The following is an 18,140-nucleotide window of genomic DNA, read 5'->3' on the forward strand; positions in this document are numbered from 1 at the left end:
CAATGATTACTTAACCCGACCTGTTGATATCTTCCAGAGAAATCTGGACCTCTCTTCCATCTCTTCATTGCATTGCTTTTCTTACTTTGTTTATATATTTAAAGTGATGGTGTTGTTGATCATTGTAAGTGTGTGCTTTTCATTTCAACTATAAATTCCCAGTAGGAAAAATCAAGTGGAACTTCACTTGATTTCTTATTCAGTAAGTTGGAAGAACATCATCAACGCAAACCTCACAATCTAACATTTCTGCGATTGATGGCAATAACAAACTACTTATTTGCACATCTTTCAGTTTGTGTCCCACTGAAGTAGTCACATCCATTGAACTGTCAAACTTCCATCAGTAAACATATTAACAGTTTTTGTTTGTGCAAACATACAAACACACTGTTATCAACTTGTACTGCTAATAATAGCTAGCCTGGTCAGTGAGCCAGTCCCTCTAGTTTTCTGATTTGCAGTCAGTGCGGTAAACTTTGGGATAACATTATGTAATGGGATTGGGCCTTTATTTGCTGCTTGTTACATCCTCCACCAGAACCGCTGTATGTATACATGTCTGCATGCTTGTCTGTGGTGAAGAACAAGCTTGTACTCTGACTGGCAAATTTAGATTTCTGCATACTGTGTAATTTAGCATTCAGCAGAAATCTTGAGAAGTAGCTCTGCTGTGCACCATCTGTATGAATTATTTAACTGCAACAAAAGTACTGCTGTCACAGTTATATTTTCAGAGAGAAGAAAATACCCTTCACCATACAAGGGCTGCCACCACGTCAGCACCGAAGGATCATTGTAAACATTTGAGCACCTTAGATGCAAAAACAAGTTCTGATAGCAGTAGCACAGCTTCAGATAGTAGTCATATGTCTCAATCCTAGATATATTTTTGCCACAAAATAACCCCTTTCACAATGTGTCCTCTAAGCCTCAGGTTGCCCTGCTCTGTTCCCTGTTGATTTGCTTATCTAAGCAGCAATTTGTTAGTGTGAGCTTAGAGCCAGAGCCTTGCAATGGCATGCTGCAAATTAGATATACCCCTTGACCATGTTTTCCACTCTATATCAAGAGGTGGAAATTAGATTAACTGTTTCATTACCCCCCAAAATAGCATGGGGATGTAGGTCTAAACTGAGCTTGATACACTGTTTAAGTAATGATTAAGTTCATTCACTAATCCACCCATAAATCTTTAATTGAAGAAATATTAAGGTCGTATGGAGAAATATACATCGAGTGGATTTCATTGAACTCAGTTAAAGAAGAAAACTATTGGTAACTTCTCAATTAACGTAAATCTACAACATTTAGTTATGGTAGACCAAACTGTAAGAAATGCACTGTCTTGCTAATTTTGTTCATTATCTGTCTAGTACCCCCTGTATCATCCACCCCCACATGCTCACATGCACACACAACCTCAAGCTCTCCCGTCAAGCTCTTTCTACTTGCTGTTCTACCCTGCCTAAGTTTCCATGGAAACAGGAGGTGGTCTCTCCCAGGACTAAGACAGCTACTGCATGTTGCTGTGCTGAGGTTTGCGCTAATGACATTTCGGAGTAACTTTTCTTCCATTTTCTCAAGTCTAAGGCATCAACACTTATGTACTGGAGTGTAAAGGGGACATAAAAGGTCTCTGGAATATGATGACTTCCCATGTGAGAGGAGCAACAAAATGGCTAAAATAGCTACAGACAGCATGACAGTTTTACATAGTGTTTCATGTTAGAAAGCAGTTTTCAAATTTTGCAGTGCTAGTTTATTTCTGCACCCTTTAATTTGGGCTAATTATGGAGTCGTCTAAATTCTTAAATCTTGCATCTTGAGCTATATTTGAACTCGACAAAGCACTAATGTTTATGTTGTGTAATGATGTATACACTTCACCTCAAATGAAAGAACTGAAATTTTTGCCGGTCCTTTGTACTGAATAGGCCTCATATGAGTTTCTTTCCCTCGGGATGCATGTAATTTTAATGGTGCATTAAATAGCAGATTTGCCCAAATGGAGTGATATGAAAACTTTCACAATGGCTTTTATAAGTGGAGATTTATACATTTAGATTTGTATTTCCCTAAATTATTGGCTAATTTATATTTAATAAAAACTTAGCTTGGAGCATAAATGAATATAACAACCTCCAACCAATATTTGGACTTCAAATGTGCACTGCCAATTAATGAAATAATGGTAGCCCGGCTTGTACGTGCTGCTCCACACCTCACTGCCCATTTCTTATACTTTTTAATATTTGATTGAATGAAAGTAATTTTAAAAAGTAAGAAAAGAATTTACAAGTCCCTTGAGAGTATGAGTCATGAAACATATGGCTTCCTCAGAATTTCATCTGTGTGTCAGATGTTATATTAATACACACCACCAAGCACATCACTCATTACAAAAATGCAACACAACAGCTAGACATAATTATCTACAGTGTGGTCCTCCATGTGCAACACTTCCTGCAGCTGTGACAATGGCGGATAATGATCCCTGCCCTATTTAGTTTAGCTGGCTCTTTTGACAGGAAGCAAGCTTGCAAATGGACTCTTGCGTTCAGAAAGCATCTTTTAACCTCAATGCATTAGAGACGCTAAGATACTCTTGCTTTCAAGTGAGGGCTTCTGGGCTGGGGGTGCTGCAGGTCACTCATCAGGGATATTACACAGACATTCCTGCTGGGGTACACACACCACTACTTCAAACACAAACATGCATGAGAAGTAAATGGATTCCTGCTTCCACACACACATAGAAAACACATTCCCCATCCTCACAGCCAACTTACAAGCTTCTCTCTCTACAGAGAATCCAATCACATAGAGAGATTTGGCCATATCGCCCTAACTGGATTGCAGTAATCCCCTGTCTAACATGTTTTGGGAATGTGTGAGTGGGGTTAGGGGACATCATACCAAGTTGAACCAAGCTGCTGATGCAGAAGGTGTGAGATTTCAGCTGTCATTTGGACCCCTGTGTTCAGGTTTGATGAAAGAGTGCTACATATGGGTCAGCCTATGAAGAAGGAGCAACAGAAAGATGGTCAAATGTGTTTTGAGTCTGGTTGGAATGCTGATGATAATCAATTCCCATTTGTTTATTTATGTCTTCATCTTTACTGTACTTTCTTTTTTCTTACTAGATTATTTGCTGCTGCATTACTGTATCTGCTCTCTTATCTGTCATCATAGACCCCTCTCAGCTTGTTTCTGCTATCTTTATCACTACATTCATCTTGTTTGGTATCTCCTCTTTTTATGCTTAGTAGCATTTGCAAAGACACATTTGTTCCCTACTCCTTTTGGCTATGAATAATGTTACAGACATAGAAAGTCCTGCTGTGTGTGTATATGCTGTTTCTCATGCTGCAAGCATGACAATGGCTCATATCCCCATAGCATTATGTACTGCCTTCTGACTTAACATAGTTTGATGGTGTTTACACACTTCCTTACAGGACTTTGACAAGTGAGCACTCTGAGCAGATGCCTCAGAGATGATGACATCCTTCCTTTGTCTCCCAGTTGCATCAGTTTAGACAGACATGCTTACTGTAGATTTACGCTGTCCTTGTTTATGACTGTAATAATACTTCCAGTAAGTACAGATACCCAAAGATTTAAAGAGGCCATTGGCCTGATGACAACCCATTCAGTATTTACTTTGTTAATGTATTATTAACAATGTACCGAGCCACTTCCTAGTGCCATAGGATGGGATCCATCAAAACTGAGACTGTTCTTTCACAATTCCCGGTGACGATACTGGTGTTCGTTCTTCAGAGTGGCACCTGCTCTACTCTGAGAAAAGTTTTCTCTCTAATGAGTTTGATGTAGTGAGCTCGTTAAATATAACCAGAAGGGAGCTGTTCTGGCTGCATGACGGGTGGCCCATGCCAAGTGTGCAAAGCTTGGAAGTCTCAACAGCTGTGGCTGGAATGAGTAGGGGCAGTGGGTGGTGGCAGGAAAATGCTGGAACAGATGCCTGGGGCCAAGACCCCGAGAAGAGAGCTGGAACATGTTACCATGCACCAGGTTAATCATTGTGCACTTGGTCCTTAGCTGTCTCTCTGAGGCACTTTTGCAAGAAAGCTGACTCACCTTGACTAGAAAGAACATATATAATAGAAATTATTAGCATATCGGATATATGGACATAAATTATAAAAACAGCACAAACACAAAGGAAAGAAAAAAATGGCTATTAATTAGAAGAAAAAGAAATGGAGATATTTATTATATCTATAATTACTTGTGATATGTACATTCGTGCATGTTAATGGAAGTTGTAATGAAATGTGAAATGCCCCATTTAATCTCTAATTTGTCTGTAAAATATGCAAGGCATTCCTGCTGAAAATTCATGTGTAGCTCAAGGCTTGTTCCAAACATCGACAGTGACAAAGCTATGCTCCAATCCCACATACAAGCAGTTTGGACTCTTGCTATTTCGCCTGAAGCAGTCAACTAATAGCTCTTTCATATCTACCATGACATGCATCTGCCACTCAAAATGTAAATCATGACTTTATGGCAATTGTGTTTTTCAGCACCCTTAGCCTGCCATTTCTCTGCCGCTCTCAGCAGGTTGTTGCCTGCGCAAATCCTCAGCAGCATGGTATATAGATTACTGGACAAAGATGCGGGCAGTGGAGGCAGCCGCCATTAATTAAACTCCACAATGGCTCCTGCACTGAGAGTAACAGATCCATATACAAATTAATCACCCAGTCTGAGTCTCACAGTTAGGGCTTCCTTTTCCACAGTTTTATAGTCCAGTCATGTCCTCTGTTGTTTACCGTGCTCCAGATCGAGAATTAAACCTGAATGAGAGTGATAAATCATGGTGGTGAAACACACAAACCCCCATTGCAGGTTTATGTGTTAGAGAGGCAAACAGAAGGAGAAACAGGGTGAAAAAACACAGCCTGCAGTCCGTTAATCAAGCTCAAAAAGATGGTTACGATTTAGCTTCTTCTTTTTTTTTTTTTTTTTTTTTTGGGTGAGGTGTGTGTATGTGTGACTGTAAAGGCTAAAATGATAGAAGTGTCAACAATTTTTCTTTCCCTCTCCATTCCTTTATGTCCATTACTTTATAGATAAAGGAGATTTATTATGGGAAATCCATGGAAAATGGAAAGGATACTCCTTGGGATCCCAGATTAGTCTACTAATAGACTAGCTGCCCTGTGATTAATGTCTCTTATCAACAGTCATCACTCATTCTAAATGAAGAAAATCCTGACCCAGTCCAGATGTATAACCCTAATTAGGTAAATTTCTTCATCAAACCATTTTAAATGGGCCAATTTTGGATGCCTTTGTTTCTGTGGGAAATGCAGGTCTTATTAGCATCTAAAAACATCAGTAAGTGCTTTAATTGCTCTACATGGCTAATAACCTTACAGTAGGTAAAAAAAAAAAAACTTCTGCAACTATCTTTATATAATTCATTTATTCATATTTATTTCTTTTTAGGTACCATCTCTATCAATACTCTGCGTACTGCCTACACAGCCCCTGGGGAAAGTGAGATCCTGGACTTGGATGACAATCTTTACCTTGGTGGTCTGCCAGAGAACAAAATAGGGCTTGTGTTCCCCACTGAGGTGTGGACAGCACTGCTCAACTATGGCTACGTGGGCTGCATTCGAGATTTATTCATTGATGGACAGAGTAAGGATGTCCGACGCCTGGCAGAGGTCCAGAAAGCTGCTGGGGTCAAACCCTCATGCTCTAAAGAGCTTCCCAAACAGTGCTTGAGCAACCCCTGCCAAAACAACGGGATCTGCAGAGAGGGTTGGAACCGTTATGTTTGTGACTGCTCTGGGACTGGATACCTGGGACGTTCCTGCGAAAGAGGTATGACTAATTTTGACTCATCTAATTGTGTCTACCTGTTTGTTATTCCTCTTTCAATGTGGGTCTTGTGTGCATAGACTTGTGACTGTGAGATGTTGCGTGTAGTGTCGTCATGAACACATTTTAACACAATAACTCTCACAGAAGGTAAAAGCATTCCCATTTTTGCTATGCTGTTTACCTATTATATCTACTTTAAATACATTATTCTTTGTCTATTGTGAGCTTCTTTCAAGCTGAGGCCTAGCAGTGTCAACAGACAAAGCTGGTCAGGAGGTCTTTTTTGTCTAAACTGAACAGAACTGCTCTAAAGAAGAACATGGAAAGCAATATTAGGCAGTAAAGAAAGTGTGCTTGTAGAGATGGGTATCCACAAGAGGCAGACAGAATGAGCCAGGATATGTAGGACTGATGTTGGACTATGTTGAGTGACAGGTAACTGATGCACCACTGAGACACTGCTGGTCACGTCCACCATGCACACTAGCCTGTAAATTGGCTGTCTTCTGCTAACCGTTTGCCTCATCAAACCATTCGCTCATGGTCAGACCTGGTGCAGAATACTTATCTGTGTCTCCTCTAGAGAAGAGAAATTGGAGAAGAGTGTGTCGCACATTGAAATCTTAAAGCTCCATGTCTTAGCTGTAGCAGACTTACCCATGACCCTGCAGTAATTCATTTTATGGCAGGCAGAGATTTCATTGGTACTCATGGGAAAATTAAACAGTTTGCAAAGTTCCTCCTCACTATTTCATGCAGCAAGTGTTAAGACTTTGACTTTATAACCAGTATTTGGAAACTTCCTGCATTTGTTCTCATTTTTATGTGAATACATTTAAAGTGATTGTGGACCAAAACTGAATGACCTCCTAAAATAAAACTTAATGGCGTCCCCCTAAAGGCCACAATGATTCAACATACGAGAAGCTCATATTTTGAGTTTTAGTCATAATCTTGTATTTTTTACAATAACACAAAAGCTATTAGAGTTATCCACAATGATTACGAGAATTTGTCTTTGTCTATTGGGTGCTTTTCTTAAAAACCTGCTACTTTCTCTTGTCTGCAACAACTTGGCTATTTATTACAAAACTAAGCGAGGATCATCTGTTTATTATGTAAATTACTTTATACTATGTTAATGTTAATGTTAATGATAATCACCAAGCCACACATTAATAATTATATCAGCTAGTAAATAAAATTAAGTCTCAAAATTCACTTAAAAATGATCAGCGTTCTTTCCTCACTGACACTCTAATTAACAGATCTCAGATCAGCTTACATGAAACACGCAGGCAAAATGAGCGGTGTTTATTTTTATCAAAGCAAACTACTTAGATGTGAGATCCCAAATCATGCTGCAGTTATTTAATGTTTTTGTTACCTTCGAGCTTCTGTTAAATGGTAAAACTTGCATTGTTATGGTGGATATGTCCCACTGTCACTCAGCAGACATACACTGGTGCAGTGTGAGCATTAGGGTAAGCAAGAGACTTCAATCTGGAATCTGTGTATTAGTGTATTTATTATTATCTGTTGGTGCTGATTCTAAACATCACATCATGGTACTGTAACTGCAGCTCTGCACAAAATTAAACCACAAAGCCTTTTTTTTTTGAGTAGATGTGCTGCCCTTGGATCTTCATGATGCACTGCTGACTTTGCTAATGGGTTGCCAGGTCTGCATTTGTCCCACATTTTTAGGGCCACTCCTCAAAAAACTGAGTTCGTTTTCCTTGTTGTCATTGTTACGCTACTGTGTGAATAGAAAGCTTAAGTTATACAAATGTTGGCATCCGGAGCAGAACAGTTAGCAAGCTAGTTGCTAGTCCAAAGCTAATGCTGCATATTAGGACTATTAATAATATTGCAGTGTTATGGGGGAGGTTGCCTTTGCTCCCCTTAGATAGTCAAACTTACTGTGTCTCTGATTTCTGATTTGATATCTGCCTTAAAAACAGAAATTCTTTTAACACCTTTCAAATAACACAAATCTCTGAAGTTTCTGTACTTAACTATTTGTTTGATTTATTTATTTTTTATTTTATTTATTTATTTTTTTTTTTGTTTGTTTGTTTTGGGGGGTTACCATGACAGCTGTCTTTTTTAAAAGCACGTAGTACAAAGAAATTATCTTCTTCTTTCTTTTTTTTTTTTTTTTTTTTTTTTTTTTTTTTGTTTTGTTTTTGTTTTTTCATTAAACTAAAAGAATTGACACGTTTGTGTTTGAATGACAGCAAATTTTACCATGGTGCTGGTTTTCTATACGCTTAACTGGTCTTTTCAAGCAAAACAAGCACTTTGACTTAATTAACTGAAACCTGGTTTATTTAAAACCATAGCCAGTTGCATTTTGAATCCCTCACTTGCAAACATGGTCTGCTCTCAGGCAGTTATTCAAAAATTTGAACTTAATGCTTATTTACATAATTGCACTGAGTGAATAAATATGCTGGATGTAAAGTGCATTCAGCAAAGGGAATTTCAGTATTAACTTGAAATTTATTAATAGCCTTTGAGAACTCAGCTGAGATATGAATTCTTATCTTTTAGCAGCATATCCAGTCTCAAGTCATGACATCTCAACAAGATAATAACAGCAATCGAGTGAAAAAAAGAGCAAATTGTATGCATAATCAAGGTAAATGTCAAAAAGAACCCAGTCATGTGACACCATTATCACAGTGTGACACATCTGTGCAGGAGCAACAGCAGGGACTGGTGCTGTCATCTGAAAAAAATTAACTCAAGCTGCAATGTATCTCAACCCACGCACTGAAATGTGTCAGCTCCACGTGTGTTGTGTCATTGCCCTGTGCTCTTTACTTTATGGAACATTATTAAGGTGTGAACGGATAGTGGTTAAGATTTTAATGATATGATTGAATGCTGACACAAACTGAGTTGGAGAAAGTACACAGTTAAATTAAGAGATTAAAGGAACAGTATTACAAACAGTCTAATTATTAAAAATACTGTTTATTCAGCCTTGTGACAAATATGAATCCATTCATTAGTCACCAATGCTAAAGATATGATTAAAGGCAATATAATACTTCATTTGAGAGAGAAAATACCTCAGATAATGTGTGAATGAAGCTGATTATTTTCAGTTCTGATTAATGTGTCAGTTAGACTTTTCTAAGCTATTTAGACTTTAAACATGCATTTCCACAGTAGCTAATGACTTGACAGGAATTAGGGCATACTACATCAAGGAGGTGGAGTGGAGAAGGGATACAGATTGTTTCTCTTCAGGAAGATAATTACTTATGCAAACAGTGCTCTTGGATTTGGAAAGATATAATCTCTGCTGACTTTCTTTTGGAAACAATAGCAGAAAACACATCATTCTGTGACTGAAAGAGCTTTCTAATTAAGACCTCCAAAAAATTCTACCACTGTGACCTCTTGTCCTGCCTTCTAACACTTGAGTGTCTTCTGATGTCTCAGCTTGTCTGTCCAACTCTGTTTCTCTGGCTGTCTCTGCTCTTGTGTATGAGACTGGCACTAGTGAGAGTGTGAGTGGGAGCAGTGGTACGGATGGGCCCTGGCGGGCTGCCAGCTGTTTTGATGGCTCCAGATTGCCTCTGCGCTGGTAGGCTGAAGCAGGCACCAGCAGGCTGAGGAGCTGTCAAAAGAATTACCCCAGCTCTCACTTATCCATGCATGGTGTACCACCCGGTGGCTAAATACAGCTACTACATATGGTAGAGGAGGAGGAAGGCGAGGAGTCAAAGAAACAGGAGGCGGAGTTTCAGAAAAGAACCATGGAGCAGCTCACCCTATTTTGAGACATTTTAATTAAGCAGACAAAGCAATTTCCCCCCGTTGCATCCCAAATGTCTTCCCCTTCATTGTTCCTCCAATTGCTAATTGGCCCAAATATTAGTCTTGCAGTGTGAGGCTAAAGCAGCCTCCCAGATGGTGTAGTAGGTTGATTGCAGCACATGCACATATTCCCTAATGAGATATATGACATGCTGGATGCCTGCACTGACAGCATCTGCCTTATATCACAGGGACAGGGAGCTCCAGATAAGTGTTTACACATACCTGCTATGAATAATGATAGATGCTGAGGATCAATACAGGTAGATACACACTGTGCTCACTGTTAACCACATGTGCCAGACATGCACATAAACCCTGCTAGCATCTGCACTTGTAAGTAGATACTTTGCACAGAGCTTTTAAATGCTCAGCAATGACATTATTAGTATAAAATCTCCATGTCTTGCTTGAAAACGTTGAGTAGAGAATATTTAAATCGTTATGTGAATTGGTTTAGCAAAAGAAAAATGTTATTTTTTAAGCAAATTTGTTGCTTATGAGAGCATACAGCTTTTTACCATTGATCCAAAGCAAACGCTGAAGAAAAGCGGTGAAGAATGCATGATTGTTAAATGTCCGTAACAGAAAATATAGCCAAGTTTTAGCATTAAAACATATTTCACGCCTGCCCTTTTGTCAGCCAATTGTGTGTTAGTCACTGCTCACCGCACTTACAGTCACAAATTAGAGAGAACTGGTTGTCCCATGCCCTTCAGCAATGAACACAGATGCATCAAAAGTTGGTTGAAAAAATACTGCAAGAGTGTTGTGGGTTGATTTTTTTTTTGCTAGTGATAGAAACACTTGCTTCGGTTTAACTTTCAAGTTAAACAATCAGATTTTTTGAAATATGTAAATTCAAGCAAAAATCCAATTTAGTTTCACACTAATTTTCAAGGTCTGTATTTAAACTGTAGATTAGAGTTTTGGATGCCTGGTCTCTTCTGGTGCTGATAATAGTTCCTGCTGACAGACTTTGACAAATAAACTCAAATCATTAAACTAAGTTTAATTCTCTTTTAGTATCTTTGTTGGGCTGAAAAACCTCATGTTAAGCATACTAAATCGTTACTGTCTTGCTGGCACGCATGCATTCCTGACAGCACAAGCTCATGCTGCATATTCCATCAGTCTGAACTGATCTATTTTCTATTTTTGCTCTCATTTCGTAGCTCAAATGAATTTGCTGTATGGTCACAGAGCAGCAGATGTGAAGTGGGCCATGATGTTGCTATCTCTTTCTGTAGAGCAAGAAAATAGGTTTCCTATCTGTTAAAATCCACTCACCTCCCAGGTTGTTTTCACACTTTTAATAGCTAGTGAGTCTATTTCTTGGACTATGTATGCTTATATTTTCAAGTAAGGCTGCAGTGAAGAAGACATGAGCTCCCTTGAATTATGTATGATATCTCCAAGCCATTTCTTCCTGTTTATTATGGCTGTCAAACATATTTTCCAAAGGCCTTTGGCAGTTGTTTTCCAGCAAATTTTGAATTAGGTTGAGCTTGGTACTCTGGTACTGTAGGACATCAAAATCCTGTGACATGCAGTTGAGCTTGCTCTCCTTGGGGGAGAACGGAAGATGAACTGCGTGCCTGTTTGCCTTTACCCCATCCTTCCTTGTTAGTAGCACAGCCTTATTTGTTACTTCCCTGAACAGAAAGTACCGTCCTCCCCCTCAATTTCAGAAATTCTCTGATTGTACTGTAGCATGTGTAAGGAAGGGTGAGGAGGGGATTTTGTAGTGTGGTGTCACCACAACAAGCTTAAGCTAAACATCTCCAAAACCAAGAAGATCATACTGGACTTTTGGTGGGAACCCCAGCCTTCACAGACTGTGGCCCTCAAGGGGAAGGAGGTGGAGGTGGGAAACTCTTACAAATACTTGGGTCTGCAGCTGGACAACAAACTGGAATAGGCTGCTAACTTGGAGGCCATCTAAAAAGGGGGAAAAGCAGGATATACTTCCCGAGGAAGTTAAGCTGCTTTGGAAATCTGCTCCAAGCCCCAGTATATTTTTTATAAGTCAGGTGTTGCCAGCATACTGTTCTATGCTGTGATCTGCTGGGGGGTAGTTCCAAAAAAAAACAAAAAACAAAAAGATACAGAGTCTGAACAGGCTTATTCAGAGAGCTGACTCTGGTTAGACTGAGCCTCAACTCTGTTGAGGCAGTGTTGGGGAATAGGACCATGACCAGAGTCAGAGCAATCCTGGATAACATCCCTCCTCTGATCACTACCTTTACATCACAAAGGAGTCCCCTTAGCAACAGACTCCTGAATCAGAGAGGCTTAGAAACTATTTTAGTAATGCCATCAGACTGTACTGTTCCACAACTGGGAATAGTAGGCGACTTTAAGGGATGGAATTTGATGGGATACTGCACCCAAAAATGTGTTTTTTGAGCTGTAAACAAGACATTTATACTTAATTGTGATGAAATGTGACCACATATACTGTTGATAAAATCTGTATTATTAAAAATTTAATTTAAAGAATGGATTTTGTGGGTTATAAATAGCTCTGAACACCCTCTGCGGGGTAAAACTAGGTTTTGTTTTTCGTGATGTAGAGCTTTTTTTACATCATGAAAAATTTTAAAAACCCCACAGTCCCCTCCCCCCAGATGCTAAGGCAGGTCCTCGCCTTGCAGACATAGAAAACCACGCCCACCAATGCACGGATGGGCAGATACAAACTTATAAGGTGTAGATTTGCTAGTTTCAGATTTCTTTCACAGAGTTTCTGATGAAATATTCCTGCAATACCACGGATTTGTGCTTTTGAGGGGTGTAAAAGTAACACCGGACTTTATTCTTAACCTGCTGATCCTCATCTGGTGACTGACAGCAGCTTACATCGTAGCAGCAGAAACTTAGAGCGGCACTTCCTGCAGCTTCCTGCTGGAGCTGCTGACAGGCCAGCACAACAGCACTAACGGCTCAGACTGATACAGTTTAGGACCATCTTGTTCTTGTGTAGCTGAGGAGACTCTGGAGGTAAAAAGCATTCAACCTCCAATACCGCTCTCTGGTGTAGGTGCTTTGTGAATCTCACTTTGCATTTTGCTAGTAGCTGCTGAGCTGCTGTCTGTCAATTATTTCTGCTTGTGCGTCTTGACCCGCCCACTCTTCACTCCCTGATCACCCCACACCTCCCACTCCAACTCTTGTAGTTTCATGCATTTTTCAAATTTGGCAGTGGGTGGAGTTATGGAAAAAGCAGGGGGTGTACTTTAAGTCTGTTTTAAGGCTATATCATAGACTGTATATAAAAGATGGACGGCACCTCCGTGACGTCACGCGTAGGTTTCTGAAGAGCTGAACTGAAGCTCATCGGTTGGTTCCCACCGTTGCATCTTGGCAGGACTATGCATGTTGTCATTCCCGGAAAATCCTAAATTGGGCAAAGAGGTGGAGCTGAGAGGGGGACTGTGAAGGTGGGGGTGGACGATTGACACCCATCAAACTTCAAGCTGCCTGTAGCTAAGAGCTAACCAAGCTAACCCGGAGCAACTGTAGCTAACCAGCTAACGGAGGTAGGTGGGCTAAAGCTAAGGCACACTGTTGTGCTACACGCTCCCGTCTTGCTGCTGATACTGGAAACCTGTCAATCAAAGGAAACACCCCTAATTAAGCTTTTTTTTTTTTTTTTTTTTTTTTTTTTTTAACTTATCTTGCTTTTAATCATTTTAATGTAATTTATTATTTTATTGTGATTATGTGTTGATTATGTGTTGATGCCTTTCACTATTCTAAATATCTGTAATATCTTTGTTTTATGTAAAGCACTTTGAATTGTCCTGTACATGAAATGTGCTATATAAATAAACTGCCTTGCCTTGCCTTGCCTTGCCTAAGCTGAATTTCAAGATTATATATACTATTAATCCTAAAATATTATTTTTTGTACACGGCTTTAAACATGTTTATTTCTGCTGTGACGCTGGTCTTTTTAACATGGGAGTCTACCATTTGTTCCAGATATAAGGCACATGAACTTTTATATCTGTACTAAATGGAGCATAGTTACTTACACAAGTTAACTTGCTGCAACTATGAGCCCTCAATAGGTCTGAGCTAATATTATTGTGATTTTTTTCAAGTATTTTAAAGTAAAGTTGCTCCATTTTTCCTGGCATCTTCTAGCCGTTTCAGGGTGCAGCTCTTTGCTTTAGCTGCCTGGCAGGAAGCAGACAGTTCAGTAGAGAACTCATTTGTCACACGCCCCGTCATCTACAGCATACCCTAGGAGGGCGAGGAGAAATTGGATTTGGGTGAGGGATGTGACGGAGTCATCCCAAGGGATGGATGTGACATTGGCTCTGTGTTAGGAGGAAGTGGTGATGAGGTGGTGTGAGTACATTGGTACCATATCACCCCTCTGCACTCCATCTCCCTCCAACCTGCCTTCTATCTCTCTCAGCACTGCAGCTGCAGTAATAGCTTTGTTATTGGGTTATGGTTTAGTTACAATACCAGAAATGTTGTTACGGCCTCCTGCCAGCGTTAAACAATTTCCCCAGCATTCTTCTGGACGGGTGCTTAATGCTTTGAGTAAATGCAGTCACCCTGAGCAGAAGCTCAATATTACAGGACTAGAGATCCTTACACTTAAGTCACCATTCTTATTTTATTGCTTGTGTTTTTTTGTTTTTTGGTTTTTTTGTTTTTGTTTTTTTTCCCCCTTACACAGTCAATACCAATTTGTCCATTTGGCCTTTTTTTGCTATTATATTGCACATAAAGACATTGTAGATGCAGTGCTACCACTTGCCTTGTTGGAGAATATAAACTGTTGACTTGTATTAACTGATTCTTTTTTATTTCTTTACAAAACAAATGTTTATTTGTCATTTGGCATTTGCTTGACTCTGTCTATGAATACACACAACACGGAGGCAGGTACATACTGGGACAGAGTCCATAACCTGAGCTGGCTCTGCGAAGATAGGACAGGGGTTTTGGGGAGCTGTCAGCTGCAGCGTGCAGTGTGATGTGATGCTAGACAAGTGACAAGTCTTTACACACTACTTTTTGTGGACATATCTGGGAACACAATGTAACAATATTTAGCGTTATAGCACCTTAATAGTATTATGAAATATTAATATTAAAATTGAATACATTTTATTAACATTAAAAACAATTAATATTAATAAAACTCTTGCCTGTGGACCACCCCTCTTATACGTATTACACGGCAAAAAGGGAAGGCCATGAATTATTATATCTATATAAGTCGATAGATATTTAATGAATCAGTCTCTAAATGCTACATTTAGTGAGCTCTCTTTTAAAGGAACATTTCTCTTCCAAAGTAAGCCTTGGTAATCAAATATTAGCAGGAAATCAGCATAAAAGAAAAGTATGGCAATAGTTAAGCAGCACTTTACGGTGACCAGCGGCACTTCCGTAAAGAGTTGTAAGGAAAACAACTTCAAAGAAGGGCAGAATTCAGGTAGAGAAAGGAAGATCATGAAAACATCAAAATAAAGGCTTTGTTGGCAATTGGTACCATTACGCTGATAAGGTTGAAAAGATGGGAAAGTTTGAACTTTGGGCTGGCTTTTGGGCTGGCTTCACAAAGTTTGCTCAACACGGGGGAAAAAACAAAAGAAAAGTAAAATGAGAATACCTTGCACTGACAAGGAAGGAGTTTGCATCAGTTGCTTAGCAATGACTTCCTGGTTTAAATGATAAACGAAAAATAAAAACTTACACAACTGCAACGAAAAGTGAGTAAGGCACAAACGGACAAGGCAAAAACTTATTTTCTTTTGGTTTGAACTTTTTGGTTTCAAGTTTATTAGTCATATACAGGTAACAATGAAACATCACTACCTGCAATGGAATTTTTGGACTCAGAGCCCCCTCAAAATTGCACTTAAGAAACAAAAAAAAATATATATATAAATATTGACATAAATTAAGCATCAATACAGGTAAGAATAAAAACTATATAGGTAAGAATAAAACTATATAGTAAGAATAAAACTATATAAGGAACCTTCTGTCCAATCAAAGCACTGGGATTTTGGTACAGAGGTGAGTATTTATCAAATTATTGCCTGTAAGTTTAATACTAAACTTTTCCATTCTTTTAACCTTTACAAATATTAAATAGCACACATATACTAATGAAATAGATTAACAACTCTTGACTTTAGCTGTAGTTAAAAGAACACATGTTTAACATCAAACAGTGAAAGGGAAAGATTAATTAATTAATTAAAACATTATTACTTTTTCACATGTAAAATGTTCTGTTGTCTGGGGATCTGAAAGGAATAGCAAACTTAAACCAAAATACTTTTTTTGGTCCATGGTATTTCTTGATGCCTGAAATATATACATTTCTTTTATTCCATTATAGGTTAAGTACATATATAAAACCAAAGACTCTTAAGGTCTTGTCTGCTTGAAGGCGCTCTAACTCCATGTAAGAATTTACTCTCTTGCAACTGTGATGTATCGCCCCAGAATTGTAAATGAAATTCCTTTTTGTATTTTCTGAGGAATGGAACAACTTAAAAAGGTTAATATGAGGAAATCAAAACATTAAATGCAGTTTAAAGCACACAGCATTTACATCAGTTTTTTTTAGAGGAAAATGTTCTTTCTTTCCATGTCTTGTTGATAAAACCCAGTCTGGTCCTTGAGAGTGGTTGTTTAATTGTTATCTTCTCAGCAGGGGTCAGAAAAAGGGTCATGGTAGACTCAGTGATTTATAGTCTTCAAAGTAGGAAGGAAAGACTCTTGAAATTCAAAGGTCTTTTTGTATGTACCACTTAGCATCTGAACTTAATCCTATTTGGAAGGGCAGAACCAAATGTGATAAACTCTCAAGGTTCACTGATGCTGGTGGTACCAGGCAGAGTCTCACTTGACCATCTGTTGAGGAAAAGGAGGTTTTGGGTTAGGTCATAAATCCTAAGGTCTTCTGGGTCTGGCTAAAGTGTTCCACTACAACACCATTAACAGACACTTATATGGTGGGTTTTGAAATTACCCACTCCTTTTTTTGTATTAAAGTCTTGTAACCTAAATAAGAGTTGGACATAAGCATTGGTCCAATGGCCTGCAGCCCAGTAGTACTGAGTCATCTAAGGGGTCGTCCCCATGACACCGAATTGCAGTTTTAAGTATTTTAGCAAACCACCCTTTCATCCCCATGAAGCCAAGGATTAGCCTCCATGAACCCAAACATGTGTGAAACCAGGTACCAAGTTGGATAGGTTTGAAACCACCACTGTCTGTGGACAGTGTAACTGCACCACTGACATCAATGTGACAAACACACACTAAATACAATAACAATGATGGCATTGATTACCAACTGTGTTGTGGGGCTGTTTCAGACAGTCCTGGCTTGTGTACAGCTTTAGCACCAAAATGCACTGTTTTTACAACACAGTATTGCACTACTGTACCATCAATAAAAAGCAAGCAAATATGTCATTATCTGCGCATGCGCTACGTCTTATTCTAGCTTTGGAGTGTTAATCATCATAGCGCCCCCCACAGCCTTGTAGTATATACTACAGTGGTTTCGTGCGGATGTTGAAGCCTTTCTCTAGTTGTCGCCATGGTTTTCACACTGTTTTCACACCTGAACCGGCGTCAGTGCTGTGTGGACATAGTCTAAGTTGATTGGCCACTTGCTGGTTGTTTCACTGTCTGACTGTGTCCCAGTCAATCACAGATCCAAGTCATGTATAGAAATGACAAAATATTTTTGACAAAAGAAATTCTAAAGATGTGTTGTGGATAATAGTTGTTAGTTGATAAGCTGCTCTTATTATAAATATTGTGTATTATGAATGAAATTTCTTAAATTTACTCCTGTGTTCACATTTTTACATTGATACCAGGTAGGCTCTATATAAGCTCTACATTCTGCCTACACCCTTTTGGTTTCACACTTTTCTGTATTCCTTTTATGTTTTATTTAGTTCTTACTACACCGAATAAAGAATAAAAGAATTCCACCTGTGATGCCAGATGACTGAAGATAACCCTTGAATACCTGACAGGTCATTATTACTACCTGGTAAAAATTGAACCTGAGGTAATAAATAATAATTATAAAAATGATGATTAAAATAAAATAAAAAATTTAAATTATGCCAAAACAAGGGGTGACTTGCTCAAGTACTCTTTTGAATTCTAATGTGTTTTAGAAGGAAATGTGAAGCTATCTGTCCAACAGCTAAAGCTTGGATGATCATAACAAAAGACTGATCCCAGATACAGCAACAAATCTACAGTGAAAAAGAAATCAATCAAGGTGCTGCAGAAGTGCTCTGGCAGAACCTGAAACTGATGCCCACAAACCTTAATGAACCGAATGAGTGGGATGAAGTTCCTTCACAACAATGTTAGAGGCTGACATCACCCTGGAAATGATTTCTTCAAGTTATTGCTTTTAAAAGTAT

At 38.9% G+C, this 18,140-nt stretch overlaps 1 protein-coding gene across 26 annotated transcripts in view; it reads left to right on the top strand.

Moving 5' to 3' along the window:
* The window catches only part of LOC121655283 (neurexin-1a), a 275,419-nt gene that overhangs the window by 128,192 nt on the left and 129,087 nt on the right, over window positions 1–18,140 (top strand). For all 26 annotated transcript variants that reach the window (XM_042009831.1, XM_042009843.1, XM_042009845.1 and 23 more), the window contains one exon: window positions 5,482–5,865. In XM_042009831.1, the coding sequence (XP_041865765.1) occupies window positions 5,482–5,865 (384 nt within the window). The remainder of the gene's footprint in view (window positions 1–5,481; window positions 5,866–18,140) is intronic.

Source organism: Melanotaenia boesemani, chromosome 16, assembly GCF_017639745.1.
Source record: "Melanotaenia boesemani isolate fMelBoe1 chromosome 16, fMelBoe1.pri, whole genome shotgun sequence".
NCBI lineage: Eukaryota > Metazoa > Chordata > Actinopteri > Atheriniformes > Melanotaeniidae > Melanotaenia > Melanotaenia boesemani.